General features: G+C 35.1%; 1 protein-coding gene across 6 annotated transcripts in view; it reads right to left on the minus strand.

Moving 5' to 3' along the window:
• ICE2 (interactor of little elongation complex ELL subunit 2) overlaps window positions 1-20,816 on the minus strand; it is a 75,484-nt gene that overhangs the window by 16,329 nt on the left and 38,339 nt on the right. For all 6 annotated transcript variants that reach the window (XR_009051476.1, XM_057723677.1, XM_057723681.1 and 3 more), the window contains 3 exons: window positions 17,963-18,959; window positions 17,082-17,257; window positions 11,811-11,940 (listed from right to left, as the gene is read on the minus strand). Coding sequence is in view for 5 of the 6 variants with exons in the window: in XM_057723677.1 (XP_057579660.1) it covers window positions 11,811-11,940; window positions 17,082-17,257; window positions 17,963-18,959 (1,303 nt within the window). In the remaining variant the exon portion in view is untranslated. The remainder of the gene's footprint in view (window positions 1-11,810; window positions 11,941-17,081; window positions 17,258-17,962; window positions 18,960-20,816) is intronic.

Genomic DNA, 20,816 nt, shown 5'->3' on the forward strand with positions numbered 1-20,816 from the left:
GTCACAATGATTAACATTATTACACACATGGTGCTTCATTCTTGTTACATCTGACCACTCTCCCAATTTTTCCCTAGCCCTTTTCAGGTTTACAACAAGGTTATACACACTTAAAAACCTGTGACTAAATTCTGATCCTGCCACTGATGGAGTCTGTATCTACAAGTAAGTTAATCATCCTGAGCTTTCTTTTTCTCTTTTATTTAAAGCATCAGTCAACACACATTAAAAACTATTAAGTAACAAACTGAAACGGATGAAAATTTTTGGAAAGAAAATAATATGCAATATATGATTAACTATGCTTTGTTGTTTTGAAAAATCTTGGTTTAATTCTGTGTGATACAACTATTGAAGAATGGTTGCAAAGTTCAATTCCTTTTGCTACAGGTTTTAATGGCTGCCATAGCTAAAAAAAAGATACCCACAATGATACGCAGATCCAAATGGAACAACTGCCTCACTGCTTGGCTTACTGAAGCACGACACTGATTGTTTTCAACACCACACACCAATTACACAAAAGTTTTTGCTGCAGTTCTACTAGTGAAGGTCCACCTTCCCTGACGTTAATCAGTTTTTCGAATTAACTTAAGATGGAGGCTGTATTCCTATCCTAGAGGCTCTTTGGGAGATTCTAAAAGAGAACTTTTCTCTAATCTGATTCTAAACCTTTAAGGTATACAGATATATGAGGGGTTCTTTTTGTTTTAAACAAGCAACAGCTTTCAATTCTGGCAACAAAATCATACTTAATATCCCTGAGGATGCTACATGGCACAACTCTGGGGATGGCTATTCATACGGAATGGACTGAGCACATTGTCTCCCTGACAGTGCCCAATGTGGAGTTAATGAGAACACTTTCCATTTTATATATGACAGGATTCTACAACAACATTCAAAGGAGAGGACCACCTGTCAATCCACATACTTAATATGAGAAATGTTTAATTTTTAATTTCTTATAGAAAAAATAAATGAGTTAAAATTCTTTCTGCAGTCCAATGGTTTGTCTTACATACATCTAGGGACAGTAAAAAGAATAAAGTATATAAATTCTATGGATTGTTTTCTACCATTTCCCTTCTCCTTGACTTTTATTGTTCCTTCAACCAATTATCCAAGCCAACTTCACTCTTTCTAAAAATACTTACTGAGCACCTGTGTGGCAGATACTGTTCCAGGTGCTTGGGATATATCAATAAACAAAAGAGACAAAGACAGGCAATAAATATCATGAGTAATTAAATTACATAATTTGTTACTGGCTACCAGAAAAAGGGATTGAGAATATGCTTGGAGCCAACTACCAGAAGAAGAAGAAAACCCAGAGATGTGAGCCTGGCACTTAGGGCTGCTTTTCTCTTAGGAGTACCTGTTAATCTGGAAAATGCAACTGAGTGGCTAAGAAATGAACCAGAGCTTTCAATAATCTCTCAGGATTAGAGGAACAAAAACTGGAGTTCAAGGTTTATTAATTAGACAAAACAAGTTCTGAGTTGGGATCCTGGTTTGGTGATTCTCTAAAAGGGCACCTAGCCTCAGCATACAGTTGTAGTTACAGATAAAATTTATTACAGCAAAAGGATAAAAGCAAAAGGAGAATCATCAAAAGGAAAAGAAGTGTGGGTAAAGTTGAGGAAATGAGATGTAATTTTCCAAAGTCCTCTCTTGAGTTTCTATTTGGGATGAGGAAAAAGCTCTGGAAATGGACAGTGACGATGGCTGCATAACACTGTGAATGTACTTAATACCACTAAATGGTACACTAAAAAATGTATAGTAAATTGTACCCTCAAATGGTTAAAATGGTACATTTTATGTTACATATATTTTATCACAATTAAAAAAAAAAAGAGGCCTTTCCCACTTGAGTCACACAAGATTCCCTTAATTCCTCCAGCAATATTTTCTTTTTATACCAGAAAAGCTTATTAGAGACTCAGCACTCAACGTTTTTCTTGGGGGCTCATCATGTAGGCACCTTCTGCCTAACACATACCAAAATTCGACTCTCAGAAGGAAAGCAGATGTTCAGAATAAGCCACATTGTTTATATAAATAGTGTAGGCAGAATGAGCCCTCCTTATCAGCTAACGGAAGTCTTATATCAGTGTAGAAAACTGTTTACTAGCCAAGTTTCCAGACACCAGCCAACGGCCAGCCTTGCAAGCAAGCTTTTCCAAAGACCTGTCAGACCGTGAACGGTATCCTAGCAAGATGTGGCAAAGATACCAGCCATTCTAGGGTTCAAAGACAAACTTCGAATCACCTAAATCCCTGTAGTTGGATTACAGTGAATTGGATTGCTATTGTGGTCAAAAGTAACCTTATCTAGAGGAAGATAACATTTTAGCTCTTACATTTTCTCTAGAATTTTTCGTATACAATATCTGGCCCTTGACAAAGAATATCCTGGCATACAATGAAAAAGCATGGAATAAAAAAGAAGAGAGAAAAACAACATGCCACAGAATGAAGTATCCCTGTAAAAAGATATGTTGAAGCCCTAACCCCCACTACCTCAGAATGTGACCTCCCCTGGAAACAGAATAGTTGTAGATATAATTAGTTAAGATGGGTGGACCCTTAATTCAGTATGAATGATGTACTTATAGAAAGAGGATAGAGACACACAGGAAAAAGATCCCACATGATGACAGAGGCAGAGATCAAAGTGATGCATCCACAAACCAAGGATGCCAAGGATTGCTGGCAAACACCAGAAGGAAAAAGAGGCAACAAAGGATTCTCTCTTACAGTTTCAAAAGGAGCATGGCCTTGTAACACCTTCCTTTTAAACTTCCAGCCTCCAGAACTTTGAAAAAAGAAGCTTTTACTGTTTTAAGCCACTCAGTTTGTGGTACTTTGTTATGGCAGCCATCGGGAACTAACACACAACAAAATAACAGACGAGACTCACAAAGGATCTAGATAACAGAGGTAGTAGATACAGGCTTTAAAGTAATTTTGCCTAATACGTTTAAGACACAATTGAGAATTTCTATAGAAAACTATACTGTATGAAAAAGAACCAAATGGAAAATCTAGAACCAAAAAATACAACAAATGAAATTAAGGTCTCAGGTGATGGGTGAAAGAGTATATTAGGTGTATAGTATAGAAATAGCATAATAGTATATTAGGAACAGCTGAAGACAAAATTAGTAAACTAGAAGAAAATACTGAGAATCATGCATGAAGAGTCAAAAGGGAGGTAAATACAGAAAAGCATGTAAGTGATGTCAAGGATACAGTAAGATGTAACATAATACAACTGAAATCCCAAAAGAGAGAGAGAATGAATGGGGAAGAAGTGATGTTTCGTGAGATAATGACCGAGAATTCTCCCAAACTGATAAAGGTCATCAAATCACATATTAAGGAGCAATGTTATAAAATGAACATGTAAAAAGGAATATTTACAAAGAAAACCTAACATAGGCACAATGTAGGAAACTTGTTGAAAGGGAGAGAGTTAAAATTTAAAGTCTGTCAAAGAAAAGAGACATATTACTTGCAAAAGGGCATAAATCAGATGAACAGCTGACTTTTCAAGAGAAACAAAAGAAGCCAGGAAACATGGGGTGGGGGAAGGATGGATTGGGAGTTTGGGGTTAGTAGACACAAACTATCATATATAGAATGGATAAACAACAAGGTCCTACTGTATCACACCAGCAACTACATTCAATATCCTATGATTAAACCATAATGGAAAAGAATATGAAAATATATATATATAGGTATAACTGAATCATTTTGCTATACAGCAGAAATTAACACAGCACTGTAAATCAACTATACTTCAATTTAAAAAAAGAAGAGCAAACACTGAATTGATAATTAGAAATTTCTCAAAAAGAAACCCCTAGATTCACATGCTTCACAGGTCAATTTTATCAAACATTTAAGTAAGAAATAACGCCAATTTTACAGAAATTCTACCAGATAACAGAAAAAGAGGAAATAGGTCCCAACTCATTTTATGACATAAACTTAATACCAATACCTCACAAGTAAAATTACAGGCCAATCTCATTCATAAACACAGATGGAAAAATAAATATTAACAAACTAACTCCATCAATATGTAAAGCAAGTAATATCATGAGTAAGCTGGAATTATGGCTGGAACACAAGACTGGATTAACATTTTTAAACTAATTAACATGATTCATCACCATAGTAGAAAAAAAGAGAGGTTATACCATCATATAATCTCAATAAATGCAGAGAAAATATTTGATAAAAATTTTTTATCCATTCATGGTTAAAATTCTTAAACTAGGCATAGAAAGGAACTTCTTTCTTCTCATAAAAGATATCTACAATAACCCATACAAAATACTAAACAAAATGGTGAAATGTTGAAAACCTTCCCCTTCAAGATTAGACACAGGCATGGATGCCCATTATTTACCTTCCATTCGAATTCTAGGCAAAGAAGGCAAGGGGAAAAAAAGGTATGATGATTGTAAAGAAGAAATAAAATGGTCACTGCAGAGAACATAATTGTTTAATTAGAAAATATAAACTACTAGAAAGAACAAATGAGCTTAGCAAAGTTACTAAGATATAAGATCAATATACAAAATCAATATGCAAATATATCTTATATTATCAGTAACAACCCTTAAGAAAATAAAATTTCAGAAATACCATTTATAGTAACATAAATGTATTAACTACCAACAAATACATTTAACAAAAGATGTGAAAAATCTCTACAAAGAAAATCATAAAGATATTAATAGAAATTAAAGATATAAATAAATAGAATAATATCTAAAGTTCACAGATTAAAGGATTTGCTATTGTAAAGCTGTCGATGTTTCACATTGATTGAGTCAATGCACTTCCAAACAAAAATCCCAATCTTCCTGTTGCTGTTGGCAGAAATTTACAAGTTAATTACAAAATCTGTAAATGAAAAGGGCCAAGAATAACCAAGAAATTCCTGAAGAAAAACAAGCTGACAGGGAACTCTACTCAATACTCTGTAATGACCTATATGGGAAAAGAATCTAAAAAAGAGTGGAGATTTTATTTACATATATATATATATATATATATATATAAAAAACTGATTCACTTTGCTGTACAGCAGAAACTAACACAACATTGTAAATCAACTATACTCCAATAAAAAATTGACAAGATATACTTTACCCAACAGTAAAAGACTATACAAAGCTAGAGTAATTAAGACAGTGTTAATTGTCTAGCTAGAGTAATTACTCTAACTAGAGTAATTAAGACAGGTACTGCCTCAAGGATAGAGAAATAGGGAGTCCAGATTAGATTCACACATATGATTTATAACATAAGTAACACTGGAGAGCAGCAGAGAAACTGTGGGCTTCTCAAAGAACGGTGCTGAAATTGGGGAAAAAAATCTTGATATTCCATGCAAAAATAAACACCACATAAATCATGAATCTAGAAATTAAGAAATAATTTTTTAAAAGCCTTCTAGAAGATATTATATTCATGATGCTGCTGTAAGGAAAATTTGTTAAATTGGGCAAATAAAGCACTCACCATAAAGGAAATGGCTAAATATTGGTGTATATTAAGTTCAAACAACACCTTTAAGAAATTTAAAAGGTAAGTCACAGAGTAAGAGAAAAATATTTGTAACATTTAAAACCAACAAAGAACTAAACAAACAAAAACTTGACAACAGAAAAAGAGGTTTGAATAGGCAATTCACAAAACTGAACATCCAAATGATTATTCATCACATGAAAGAATGTCCAACTTCATAAATAACCAAAGAAAGGCAAATTAAAATGATAATGAGATATTAATAATACCTACCCACCAGCATGGCTAAAATGAAACTGATAAGGCCAAGTGTGGGCAAGGATGTGGAGAAAATGTAACTGTCACACTGCTAATGTTAGTGTAAATCGGTACAATCACTTTGGAAAACTTTTTGGAATTATCTACTGAAGATGAACGTAAGCTTAAACTATGACCCAGTAACTCTATGACCCAGTAACTCCACTCCTAGGTATATGCCCAACAGCAATATGTACACACTGCATTAACAGACACAATACGTTCATAGTTGCATTACCATAGAAACAACCTAAACAGGCTCTCAAAGTTAAATGGATAAATAAATGCTGGTATATTCTTACAAAGGATATGTCAAAAACAATAAAAATACTGTTATACACAACACAGATTTCAAAAACTGTGTTAAAAAAAAGTATAAACAAAAGAACTTTGTAATTACATTTGTATAGAGCTGGCAAAAACCACATGATTATATTAGAAGGCAGGACAGTGGTGGCACTTCCCTGGTGGTCTAGTGGCTAAGACTCCGAGCTCCCAATGCAGGGGGCCCAGGTTCAATCCTTGGCCAGGGAACTAGATCACACATGCTGCAACTAAGAGTTTGCATGTTGCAACTAAAGATCCCACATGCCACAACTAAAAAGACCCTGCATGCCACAACGAAGATCCCACACCTGGCAATGAATATCCTATGTGCTGCAACTAAAGATCTGGTGCAGCCAAATAAACAAATAAATATTTAAAAAAAAAAAAAAGGGGGGGAAAAAAAGAAGGCAGGACAGTGGTTACCACTGGAGAAGAGAAGATGGCTGTGTTGCAAAATGGCACAAGGTGGGGTTTTCTGGGGCACTGGCAGTTTTCAACTTCTTGACCTGGGTGCAACTTATGGAGGTGCTGGCTTTGTTATAATTCCTTGAGCTGTACATTTATTTTTTCACTTTTCTGAATGTATACTGTACTTAAAAAGTTGCATATGTAAAAGAAAAACATAATCAAAGATGTATTTTACAACTGACAATATTTTAGGACAGAAGGAGTACTTGTAGACATTTTAAAAATTACACATAAATATAGAAAAGTGATCAGTTTTTTTTTGTCCTAGTTTGTTTGCTTTTAATCTTTGGTTAAGAAATCCTTTTTTACTCTCATATCGTAAAGATGATTGTCCATATTTTCATCTAAATAGGTTAACAGCTATTTTTTTCTCAGTACAAAAATATATGAAGTATAACTTCATTGTCTTATGGTATCTATTTTCATCAAGGAAAAGTATACTTTTAGAGCATTATATTATGCAATCATTGTAAGAAAAAGAATCTGTGTATATAGTCCCTGAGGTAGACTGAACAAAACATTATTATTATTATCTTGGCTGTGCTGCATGGTTTGTGGGATATTAATTCCTCGACCAGGGATTGAACTCGTGGCTATGGCAGTGAGAGTCAAGTCCTAACCACTAGACTGTCAGGGAACTCTTTGAACAGAATATTATTATGTCCATTACACATAGATGAAAAAGCTGAGGCCTCGTGAACTTATTAAATGATTTTACCTGAGGTAAAAGAACTGTAAAATATGAAGTACTCATACACATATCTTCTGACTCCCACATTTAGCATGATTTCCACATTCCATTACAATGGAAAAAAGCACAGGCTGTGGGATCAGAAAAGATATGGATATAAATTCTGGATTTCCCACAAACTGTAATCTTGAGCAATAAACTCTTTAAGCCTCAGTTTCCTTGTCTGTAAAACAAACACAGACATCATTTATTTTACACAATAGTGAGGATTAGTAATAATAGATATATAGTCCTTGACCTACATCACATACATCAAAAATGAGTTAGAAATATTGCTGTATTATTTTACATATACAAAAATACACACGTATGATTACATATACATATATTTAATAGTTTCTAAGGATAATTTTCGAGCATTTTAAGTGTATTATATAATATATAATTTGGTTTGAGAGTGGTAGGTACATAAGGAACCAAATGGAGAGAAAAAAACAAAATACCCAGCAATATCCTAGGAGCTGTTTCCTTGGGAGCCTGAGAGGATGAGAGCAGTACAGCGAGGAAGACTGACACATTATAGAGAGGATGAAAGAACAATATTTGAAAAGAAACACATTACTGCTATTAAGTGTATACTATAACTCATAGCTAGCAAAGCAGCATACAGGTAAAAGTAATTTTTAATTAGCCTGTTATTTAGATGTCAAAGGGAAATAATAAAAACTTCTCAAGTGAGATGTCCTAAGTATTCTGTATACATCTCTTTTAACTCTTGACCATCTGTAGACAGACACTCTCCTTTAAAACTAAAACCACTAAGACTATATAATGTAAGGTAGAACTACAAAATAAAGAGACTAAGTAATGAGTCACACATACTACTTTAGAGTCATATCAGATATACAACTTATTTTAATTATATTCAGTCATTCCAGACACCACAAAGACAAACTGACTATTGCTTTCTGTTTTTATCCTATTTGCAGAAAGTAACTACAATAAAAACTTGTTTAGGGGACTTCCCTAGTGCTTCAGTGGTTAAGAATCTGCCTGCCAATGTGGGGGACACAGGTTCAATCCCTGGACCGGGAAGATCCCACATGCTGTGGAACAACTAAGCCCATGAGCCACAACTACTGTGCCTGCGTGCTGCAATTACTGAAGCCCGAGCGCCTAGATCTGGCACTCCGCAACAAGAGAAGCCACTGCACTGAGAAATCAGCACACCACAACAAAGAGTAGTCCTTGCGCGCCACGAGAGAAAGCCTGAGGGCAGCAATGAAGACCCAATGCAGTCAAATAAATAAGTAAATAAAATTTAAAAAAACCCTACAACTCATTTAGCAGTCCATTCTCCTACACTTCCTTTTTGTTGCAACATTTTTCTTAAATTGAAAGAGTAATATAATAACATTTTAAAAAACCTCAGAACTCATTGATGCTTTTAAAATAGCATTTCAAAACATTCACCCCCACATAAAAAAAAACCCAGAAAAGCCAAACAAAGCAAATACAACCATATAACAAGGCAACATAAGTTTCTCACAAAACAGTTGTCAAAGATACCAAATACACCACCCCATTACCTTAAAATGAATGGCTTATCGTAGACAGGATTTACTGATGATAAACAGCACATAATGTAGACAATGACACTTACGACTTTAAAGAATACAGTAGTCCCCCCACTATCCGCAGGTGATATGTTCAAAGATCCCCCAGCAGATGCCTGAAACTGATAGTATCGAACTTTACATATACTGTTTTTTCCTGCACATACATGCCTACAATAAAGTGTAATGTATAAATTAGGCACAGTAAGAGATTAACAATTAACAATAAAATAGAACAATTTTAACAATATACTATGACAAAAGTTTTCTGAATGTGGTGTGTCTCTCCCTCTCTATCAAAATATCTTACAAATTTAATGTCTTTTCCATTTTAACTAAGTACTTATCTGCACTGTGGCCATAACTGCTGCAGTCTGAAGCTTGTTTTGCAGTTTGACAGCAAAACAAGCACATGAATTTCTTTTTCTTTCACAATTTCACAGATAGAAGATTCATTCTGACCATAGATCTCAGCAACCTAAGCATAGAGATTTTTTTCTTTCCTTATTAAGTTGAGAACTTTCACCTTTTCACTACAAGGAAGCAGTCTGCAGTTTCTCTTCAACATATCTAAATCACCAGCATCACATACTCTTGCGCTTTGGGGCCATTATTAAGTAAAAAGGGTTACTTGAATATAAGCACTGATAACTGAGATTCCACTAAGTGACTAATGGGCTGGATAAGCTAGACAAAGGGATGATTCACGTTCCAGGCACTATACAGAATGGTGTGCAATTTATAACAAATAAATTATTTCTGGAATCTTCCATTTAATATTTCAGACCGTGGCTGACAGGTTGAAGGTAACTGAAACCATGGAAAGTGAAACTGCAATTAAGGAGGGACTACTGTAGTTTCGATGAAGTAAGCCACACAGATATAGATGATGGTAGTTTCTTCTGTTAAAATGTACATTAAAAAAACCTTAAATGTTTTAGTCAGGAATGTCCATTCTCTGTCACTACTTTAAAATGGATTTCAATGATAAGTTTTTGTTTGGTCCATTCCAAAAATGGATGTGGTTGGCAATTGCTTTTCAAGTAGTTTACATGAAGACTGTTGATGTGTTTCATGGCAACAGGTCTTTTAGAGGAACACTGAAATTGTGGTTATTGGCTGAAAACTACTATAATAAACTTCTGGCAGTGTGTATAAAGTGGGAGGAAGAGGCTAGAGCACCACCAAGTACATTAGCCACTTCCTTTTTTGGGTTAAATAAAGAGAGTGAATCAATGATCTTATTAACACTAACACAAAATATGAAGATAAAATATTGATTAACCAAAATATGGAAAAAGTTTTCAAGTGAGTAACCTTTTTTTGATTAAATAAGAAAATCACACTTCTAACACTTATTACATACCAGGAATTATGCTAAGTACTATGAGAATATAAACTTTCATCAGACTCTGATCTTACACTACTGATTGTCTACTGGGAAGATAGGATAGGCTTAAAAAACAACAATTAAGTAGAAAGCAACAAATCGTGAAAGTGGTTAAAAAGGACAATGCATTGAGAGATCAAAGGAAGGAAATGACACCATGTAGGGGCAGCTTCAGGTGGCTGGCATGGACTGAGATGCATGGGATGAATTGAGAAGTATAGGATTAGGCATTCCAATGCAATGGAACAACATCAACAATGATTAGCAAGTAATCCTTCATGTGAAGTATGTTACTTGTACATGAACCTAGGTAACACAAATTTAAGACCCTGCCTCACTACCCACCCCCAACAAAAAACGAAAACAAAAACAAAGTAAAACTATTTCATCAAGATAATATTTGAGATTTAAAAAACAATGTTACGGAATTCCTTGGTGGTGCAGTGGTTAAGAATCTGCCTGCCCATGCAGGGGACATGGGTTTAAGCCCTGGTCCGGGAAGATGCCACATGCCGCGGAGCAACTAAGCTCATGCGCCACAACTACTGAGCCTGTGCTCTAGAGCCTGCAAGCCACAACTACTGAGCCCACATGCCACAACTACTGAAGCCCGCGCACCTAAAGCCCGTGCTCCGCAACAAGAGAAGCCACTGCACTGAGAAGCCCATGCAACGCAACAAAGGGTAGCCCCTGCTTGCCACAACTAGAGAAAAGCCTGCACAGCAACAAAGACCCAATGCAGTCAATAAATAAAATAAATTAAAAAAACAAAACAATGTCATAATTTTAAGAAAAGTTCAAAACATATATTTTAAAGCCAATTAAATAGTACTTTAAAAAAACTTTATTTGGCTGCGTTGGGTCTTCACTGCTGTGCTTGGGTTTCTCTAGTTGTGGCGAGCGGGGGCTATTCTTCATTGCAGTGTGTGGGCTTCTCACTGCAGTGGCTTCTCTTGTTTCAGAGCACAGGCTCTAGGCACATGGGCCTCAGTAGTTGCGGCACACAGGCTCAGTAGCTGTGGCGCACGGGTTTAGTTGCTCTGTGGCACGTTGGATCTTCCTGGACCAGGGATCGAACCCATGTTCCCTGCATTGGCAGGCAGATTCTTAACCACTGCGCCACCAGGGAAGTCCCATTAAACAGTACTTTTAAAGAAGCTTGTTAGAAAACACATCTATATTTTTAGTTACATTCTTAGGTAAAATAAGTATTTTAAAAATAAAATGATTACACTGACATTCATGTAAAACTAATAAGGGAATAAAAGAGCAATTAAAACATTTGATAATCACTACTTCCATCCTGCCATTTAACTCTTGAGTAGAAATGGTGTTTTAATAGAAAGAAAGTAATACAATCAGAAAACTGAAAATTAAAAGTACAGAATGCAAGTATTCATAAATGAACTAAACTGTATATATTTACAAGGGAATTAAAAAGGAGAGCAAAGCCTCTTGTATAACTTACCAACATAAAATGAGCAGTTGGAATGCAATAAACTTTCAGTCCATAAGCAACAGAGTTCACTTTCAGTCAGAGCTTCAACTCCATAACAAGCTTGATACTCCACTTTTGGTAGTACGTAAACTGGAAATTGCTGCAATCCAAGGTTATACTCTTATAAAGCTTCATTAATTTACTATTAACAGTAAATACATTTGCCTATGTAATTTTGCCACTTTCAAAATGCTTTCAGGTAATCTTATTTCAGCCTTTCAAATACAGTAGGAATCAGACAGAAAGATGGATAGAACCCTTAGCAGATGTGGGCAAGTGGTGGAGAAGTAAGAAATCGTGAACCAAGAGCCTCCCCACCCCCAACCAAAATCAACATACCTCTCCACACATGCACATTGTTTATTTCTGTCACTGAATGTGACTGACAGAATCCTTGGAATAAAGCCTTGGACACATAATTGCCCAAAGGTTCAAAGCTAGACACTGGGAAGCCATGACTGTAATACACACTAACCATTCTTGAGAGGGTTAAAAAGTAAGAATTTTTTGCCCCTTTAAAGCATCAGTCACATTGTCTCAGGCTCTGAGCAGCTTGTTTTCATTCTATGAATGTGTGAGCACTAATACCTATAATAATATCCGTGAATGCTGCTATCTTCATTAATACAAAAGGCTTTATTCAGACACTAAGTACTTGGCAAATTAGCCATTTCGTGCTTATTGGTCAGGACACTAAACAGATTAAGCAAAATGACTATACCACCCAGCAGCCTAAAGGAGGACATGTAAGGAAATATGTGCCTGCAAAATAACATAATGTTAGTCATGTTCACTGTGCTCGTATTATCTCATTTCTGTCAAAGAAAATTCTAACCTTAACAGCAGTCTCTTCATTTCCAGCTGCAGAAGGAGAAACACACAATTTAAGGAACTTAAAGTGATATAGCTAGTTTGTACTTTGGAAATTATACTAAGCTGTCTTTCAGTTTTATACCTGAAAATATTTCATAAATGTTTCAGAATTACTGATTTTCACAAAATGGCTTAGCAGAATGGCGGTGTTAAGAACAATTCAAATCCAGTAAAATTTCTTCGGTTCATTATTACCTTTGAATGTTGTAAAACTCTACAGCAGAGCCTCAAATTTCAGTCTGCATGTGAATAACCATTTTAAAATAAATGCAGAGGGTTTCCTAGGTGGCGCAGTGGTTAAGAATCTGCCTGTCAATGCAGGGGACACGGGTTCGATCCCTGCTCCAGGAAGATCCCACATGCCACGGAGCAACTAAGCCCGTGCGCCACAACTATTAAGCCTGTGTTTTAGAGCCCATGAGCTACAACTATTGAGCCCATGTGCTGCAACTACTGAAGCCCACGTGCCTAGAGCCCATGCTCCACAAGAGAAGCCACAGTAATGAGGAGCCCGCGCACCACAACGAAGAGTAGCCCCCGCTCACTGCAACTAAAGAAAGCCTACGCACAGCAAAAAAAAAGACCCAACGGGGCCAATAAAATAAATTTAAAAAAACAATAAAAAAAATAAAAATAAAAAAATAAATGCAGAATCTGAGGTGAAAAACAAGGCTTTACATGTTTAACAAGCTGTTGTTCCAGCGGCCAAACTTTGAGTAGTAAGGCCCCTACAGTGTCCTCTTAATTAAAAAAAAAAATATGATTAGGATAATTATATAGCTAAAAGCACTTAATTGTATGATAATTTTTTAGCAACTGGTAATCTGCATTTATGGTTGCTTATAGTTGCAAATAGAAGCCAGAGATAAAGAAATGAAGGCTCAAAGGAGTAAGATACTTGCTCAAGGACACATAACCAGTTTACGGTAGAGTATGAAAAAAGATAATTGATAAAGAAGCTCCCCTTTTGGATCACGAATAGGTAACAGAATTAATTTAAGATTTCTTTTCAAATTAAAAACTATAACTCTTTCTGAAGAAAGTACCCTGCGGGATTTTCTTTGATAATACTGTCATATCTATAAAACTAAGTCCTGAATCTGGTATTAATTTCTATACGTATTCTACTGCCATCTCCAGGAAGTCAAGGGAAAGAAGAGCCTGAATATTTTATCTTAGTATTCCAAAACTGAAGTGAAATTTTAAGTACAAAGTTTTAAAATTATAAAAATTAAATTTCCTATTTCCTTTATCCCTTAATTGGTCACTCCTATTCTAAGTGAAAGCTTCTCTTGGTTCTCTGTCTTCCAATTTCTCACATAAACGTTCCAAACATTTACATACATTCCTAAATAAATATTTCATAGTTAGTATTCTGTCATTAATCCCAATAGGTACACTCTTCTTTCCTGATACTCAAACACCTTCAGGATCCTTTTTTCTGGCCCTAGAATGCCAATACAAACTTTAAAATAACTGGATCTAAATTTTTTAATCACTTTAGAATAGAACTCTTATGAAATATGGTTAACTGAGACAGACAATAACATAATATTAAAATCATTCAAAGGTACTTGGTCTGGATTTCATAATTATATGTAGAACTCAGTAAGTTCTAGCTTCATATTGTGTTTCAAATTAGCCCTCTTTATTTCATTCCATCATTTGAGACTGGCTGCTGTTTTAGGTTCTCCTCTCTCGTGCAGCTCTTATTTATCAGAATGTTGATGAGAAAGGATAAATGACATTGGAAACTAAAATCTCAACTACAATAACACAGAACTGAAGAACCAAAGGAAAAAAAGAAAGGATAAGGTTCTTGAATAGCAAAGGTTGAAGAGGTTTCTGAGTATTTTAAAGCTTTATCTAAACAAGCCGGTTTTTAAGAAGGAAATGTTAACAAAGATGCATTCTTAACCTAATCAGAGTTTTAACACCACCACTTCATAATTTCTCAACTATTGCCTCAACTTCCCTTCCTCAACAACACCCTCCTCTCTCCTCACACCTCAGTTTTTCTCATTTATTCGATACCTATTTACTGAATTTCTATGGAATAAAACATTTGAGAGAAACAGAGATGAATAGGAGATGATTCTGAAGGGAATACATTCTACTAAGGAATTTAAACCATGTGCACTAAACTATTACAAATAATGATAAGTATATGATAAGCATTCACTGACAATTTTAAAATTTTACTCCAGATTTGACATAATCAGAAATAGAAGGCTTCTATTTAGCTATTCTTTGGGGCTTGACCATTTTGATATGTTTTGATGAACAGTGAATTCTCTCCTATAAGGTTTTATCTTAATATTTACAAATTTCACTTTAGCCAAGTGAATGACAATGTCCTTAACAGGTTGTCTCCTTCAGCAATTAGATCAGTGTCCAAAATATCCCTAGGCTATTCTTACTTAAGAGATTCTGGCCATCAATAATTTCTAAGTCCTGTAAGCTGACAGATCAATACAGAGTGGTATGGCTCACAGAGTAGAAAGTGAAAGAAATGAGGTTAGCCCCCAAATAAATCAGATAGCAAGCAAGAATTAACTAAATAAAACCTTGAAAATACAATCCATAGGACTAATACTATATGTCAAGATGTGCATGCTATGGCCATTAATCACAGTTAAGTACAGATGAGACAGAAAAGAATTAGCAAATAGAGTAAAATCTTTTAATACAGGGAGTATTTGTACTTATCTAGGAGGAGGCTAAAATCAGACCTATAGCATTATGTCATTCCCAGACGCCTTCTTATAAAAAATATTCCCCCATACATTTAATTCAAAACCAGTTGGTTCCTATAATTTCAAGTTTGAACCAGTGATGAATACCAAATTATGAGAATTAGAAATTTAAAATTTTATTCACAATCTTCCTTCTAAGAACAAAAGAGTCATCAAGCAAAAGATCCACTAAGTCCACTGGATTCTGGTGGACAACATATACATCCTTATCCTGATGAGTTAGTCTTAGAGGTTTTTCATGATAGACCCTGCTATTACTATTAGCAGCTCAGAAAGGTTGGCACTTCTTTTTCTTTCCTTCTTTTTTCTACTTTTTTTCAGTTATACCTTAATATGATAAAGTAGTAGTCAGGGACTTGATCCACAATGGTAAATGCTGGAACATCCCTGTTTCTGAGTCACCTGTTCCCTAGCACAAAACACACTGACATTCTAAAGTGGTCACTGAGGATTCTTATCGGGGGGTAGGTTAAGTAGCAAGAAACAGAGACATCAAAAAAGGAAGGAACAGGACTTCCCTGGAGGTCCAGTGGTTAAGACTCCAATGTGCTTCCAATGCAAGGGGCATGGGGGTCAATCCCTGGTCAGAGGACTAAGCTTCCACATGCCACATGGAATGGCCAAAAAAATGAAAAATAAAAATAAATTTTTTTTAAGGGAAGAAGGAAGAAAAAGTTAACTATGATAAAATGGACACAACTGGGACTTCCCTTGTGGTCCAGTGGTTAAGACTTCGCCTTCAATGCAATGGATGCCAGTTCGATCCCTGGCTGGAGAGCTAAGATCCCACATGCCTCATGGCCAAAAAACCAAAAAAGAAAAAAACCCATAAAACAGAAGTAATATTGTAACAAATTCAATAAAGGTTTTAAAAATGGTCCACATAAAAAAAAAAAAGAAAAAAAAATGGACACAACAGAAATAATTCTCTTAAGAAAAAATTAAAGAGACTTCACTATTTCTTAAATAATCAATTATACTATAAAAGCTCCTCTTTATTTACCTGAAGTCAGTGGTTATACACACAAAAATCAAACTAATCTAAAAGGGAACTTAAAATATCAAATATAGCAAACTGCTGAACCAATTACTCAAATTGTAGCAAAACTTTTTTAACTGAGGAAAATATTTATATCAAATCCCAAAAGAAACAACAGGGGAAAAAGACAGGGAAGACATTTGGTTTTCTAACAATCGTGGGAAGATATTTCAAATGTGTATGAAAGCCCACCTTTCACAATGTCAACTTCTAAAATGACTCAAAAAGACCCCCAAAGTAAGAAAAAAGGGGCAAATATGTCATAAAGGATATCCAAATTTACAGAGAAAGCTGGAACATATACGCCAGTCTAGGGTCAAATCTATAAAGGTGCCATTTTCCACAAAGTTTATATATTCCATGCAAGAATGCTATCGGCACTCATGACTATAACATTCAACTAAACATTTTATTAAAAGTGTTTTCATTATTTTACTAAAAAACCTCAACCTGAAAAAACTACTGTAAGAGAGATCAACAATTTACAAATAAACTTCATAACAACGGCATGTGAAATATTTGCTGATCACCTTCTTATGTTACCACACCCTAACTCCCCAAGAAACAACTTACTCTTCTGATTTTCTTCCGTTTCTTAGAACGTGGTCTGGTCTCTATCCTCTGGACACTGCATCGCACAAGTAACAACAGGTCTTGTAGGCTAAATAGCTTGTAAACAAAATTTCCTTCCTGAGGAGCTACATATTCTGAGGTATCTTCAACATAGTCCTGAAGTTCATATGGCAATCCTTTAAAAATAATTATATTTGTCATTTTTCTTTTAAAATACACTAGCCCTTTATCTACCATAATCCAAGATAAAACAATTCAACCATCAACTTTCTATTTCCTCTGCGTTGACCATTACACTATTGCCATTTCTGTTTACTTTTACTGGAACTCCAGCAAGAGCTGAAATCAAAGCTTTAAGTTCTCTTCTCTTTACCTACTACCTTCACTAACCATAGACAAAGTATAAATAAGTGGGACAACATACGAAGTAAGAAGAAAAAAAGCTTAAAAAAGTAGAGCTATTCATAATCAAGGCAGAGCGGAGGTGCAGCCTTACATCTATTTCACAAAATGAAAAAGCACAAAACTGAAGTCTAACACCAAGAATAAGTAAATTTAGACTAATAAATATTTATCATTATTTTTGATGCACTTCCCCTTCATCAGTTCAGCAAACCACATTATCTACAGCTTAGCAGCCACTGTAAATATAGGATAAACATAGGTTATAAAACTCCATACACTGTGGGTACATTTTTAAGGCGAACGTTTTGAAAGCTTAAGTACTGATCAGTAGATTGCAAAAGGAACTGTCAGTGACTATATAAAGATCATAAACATGTTATGACAAAGAGAAAGTAGGGGAACGAGGGGGAAAAAAACCTAAGGATAAGGAACAGGCAAAACAGTTAATATAAAATTCTTCGTAAACATTTACTTACGTCCTTTTGGCTTCTGAAAGGCAGAAGGCCATATAGATTTTGGCCAACTAGAGGCATCTGAAGGAGCAGAGGGTTGCTCAGAAATAGGAGGTTGTTTAGGATTTTCTGAATTCATTAAGGGCATTTCAGGTATTTTTCTGGAAATTGGTTTTAAGAGTTCATCCTGCATTTTCAAAATTTCTCCAACTGGATCAAATTTTTTATATACTCGTTTGATAGGTTTTTTTAAAATACATGACTCTTCAGGACTACAAGTGGTATTAGTCTGGTTTCCTACAGAAGCCTGTCCTGAGGAAGAATTTAGGCTAGCTGGTTTAGAACTTAAATTAGAACCCACATCAGCTGTCTTTCCATTACTATTATTTTGACACTCTGTATCAATGATTAAACAGTCTTCATCTGTATCACTATTGCAAAGAATTACATCTTCAGTTTCAGCTGCTTCTGATGTAACAGTCTTCTCCTTTGAAATATTGTCTGTGTTCTCAAGAACATTCACTCTTTCATCAACACACTCCAGATCAGAAGCCACATCATTTTCATTAGAGGTTTCAATTTCTGTAGAGCTGTCTAACTGTAAGGCATCAGATGTTTTCAAGTCACCACCTTGCACCAGAGACTTGTCAGAATTTGATACCTTTTCACCACATGGTATAAATCCCTGATCATCTTTATTTTTGCACTCTTCAGGGCCATTGTCCATACCAGTCACCAGCTGTTTCTCCTTCTGCAACTGTTCCATCAGAATCTGAGATAAACTTCTAGAATTAGCAGAAATGTCTGGTGCAGTTGGTGCCTCAGATGTGATTGCTATGCTGGGGGCTGTGGGCATATCTGTCGTGTTGGGTACTACGGAAGTACTTGCTGGACTTGGTGACTTCGATGGTTTGGGGGTGGTTACTCCAAAAGTTTCAAGTTCTGTGACGTCTTCATCAAAATCCAGATCCAAATCTTCACGGGTCTCAATTTTTCGGCACTCGTTAACTTCATACGACATCTTAAGGAAATATATTAGCAAACTATTAGCAAAAATTCCAGGCCACGCCCCAACAATCACAAACATAGTTCACGCTCTTTAAAAGTAGAAAGAAAAGTCTAACAGCTTTGAAAGGTTCTTGCTTTGACAAACTATTAGCAACCAATTTATTGAACCTTACCTTCCCATTGAAATGTTGCTGAAACACAGAAAAATTTGCCAAGTTGCAATAGCACAGGAAATGGGGAATACTTGTGAACTACCACATCTCAAGAGGCATTTCCACTAGTCAAAACCAGACAGGATCACAAACAAGAAATGTAAGGCCAAACAGGAAGGCAGTAGATTTTCATTCACACCCACTTTATATGCTCTTGAAGAGACTTAGCTGACCAGGAAGAAAGCCTCTTTGCCACAGTAAGGAAGTTGCTTTCCAATGCAACTGGGGAAGTGTCACCAGCCTCTAACATCAATTAGTGACTCTTCATACATCTACTCAGGGAAAACAACTCTCAGTAATATGCGGAGAAATGGATAGGAAGTGGTTTTATTGTATTCTGGGACATGAAGCCACTGAGGTTATAGTTTTTCAAATACTGTTCAGGTAATGGAAGAACTACAGATGGTTTTAATTTATTCAGGAAGAAATTATCTTCTCCCCAAGTAGCAACATCTCTCCTTAGTCTGGCAGAGCACTTTTAGATAAATACCATGGAACTGCCTTACAGTTTAGGATTTGAGAGAAAAATATTCTGACAGCCTCAGGTAGTGAGTAAGAAAGATCTACCTGTGTAAATCACTTTACCTCTCCATAACTCAATTTCCTCATCTCTAAAATAGTGATAATAGGGTCATCCTCTTGGGTCTGTTCTAAGAATTAAATGAGAAATTATAAATAGAAAGTTTCTTGGCATAGTCCTTGCACATAGTAAGTAGTTCCTCAGTAAATGGTAGCACTTACTAAAATAAAAAGGCTACCACATTTCGTCAAAAAATCAAATTAAACTATATGCTGTTTATATGATGCATTTTTACACAAAAAGGTTCAAAACAAAACAATGGGAAATGACATCAAGAAGTAAAGAAAGGACTAGCAATACAAAAAGCATTAGAGAGAAAAAGGAATCCTATGTTGAAAAAAGATGAAATCCATGATGAATGTGACGTCAAATAACAACACCAAAATTGTCAAAATGAAAAATAGAAGCAAAATTTGACAGAAACACAATTGTATTTGGTCAATGATACATTGTCTCTAAGTTAGTAAAGATAGGGATGTAGAAAGTATGAATAATATTTAATGACTGAAACAAAGATACATGAATGACTGAAAACATACATATAGACTACAAAGATATACCTTTTCCCTCCCAAGGATCGAAGGGGCATTTCCAAAGATGGACTATAAATTAATACACAAAGAAAACATCAATACAGCACAAAGCAGAATCTGCTAAGGTCTAACTCTCTCTTTAGAATAAAATTAGAAATCATTAAGAAAAAAGTAAACAAACAATAATAAACCCAAGCACTTGGAAATTTTAAAACTCTCCAAATTATTGGATAAAAGAAGAAATTAAAATTATAATTACAGAATAAAAAGCAATAAAAATGAGAACACTGGACATTACAAATCTGAAGTATCATTCATAGCCTTTTCAAGAAATAGGAAAGTAATATAATCACAATAATAAAATGAAGAAATTTCATAAATATAAAACCAAAACTAATGAATTGAAAAATAGTGTTCTCACTCCTGACAGAACAAATTTGGATAAAGTAAAAACAGCATTTATCTGTAAATATGTTAGTATGTGGTTGTAAAAGGCTTCTTCTATAAAGCATATTAACTATATCAATAAAATCAACACTTCCTTA

This window comes from Hippopotamus amphibius, chromosome 2 (assembly GCF_030028045.1).
Source record: "Hippopotamus amphibius kiboko isolate mHipAmp2 chromosome 2, mHipAmp2.hap2, whole genome shotgun sequence".
In the NCBI taxonomy this organism is placed as follows: Eukaryota; Metazoa; Chordata; class Mammalia; order Artiodactyla; family Hippopotamidae; genus Hippopotamus; species Hippopotamus amphibius.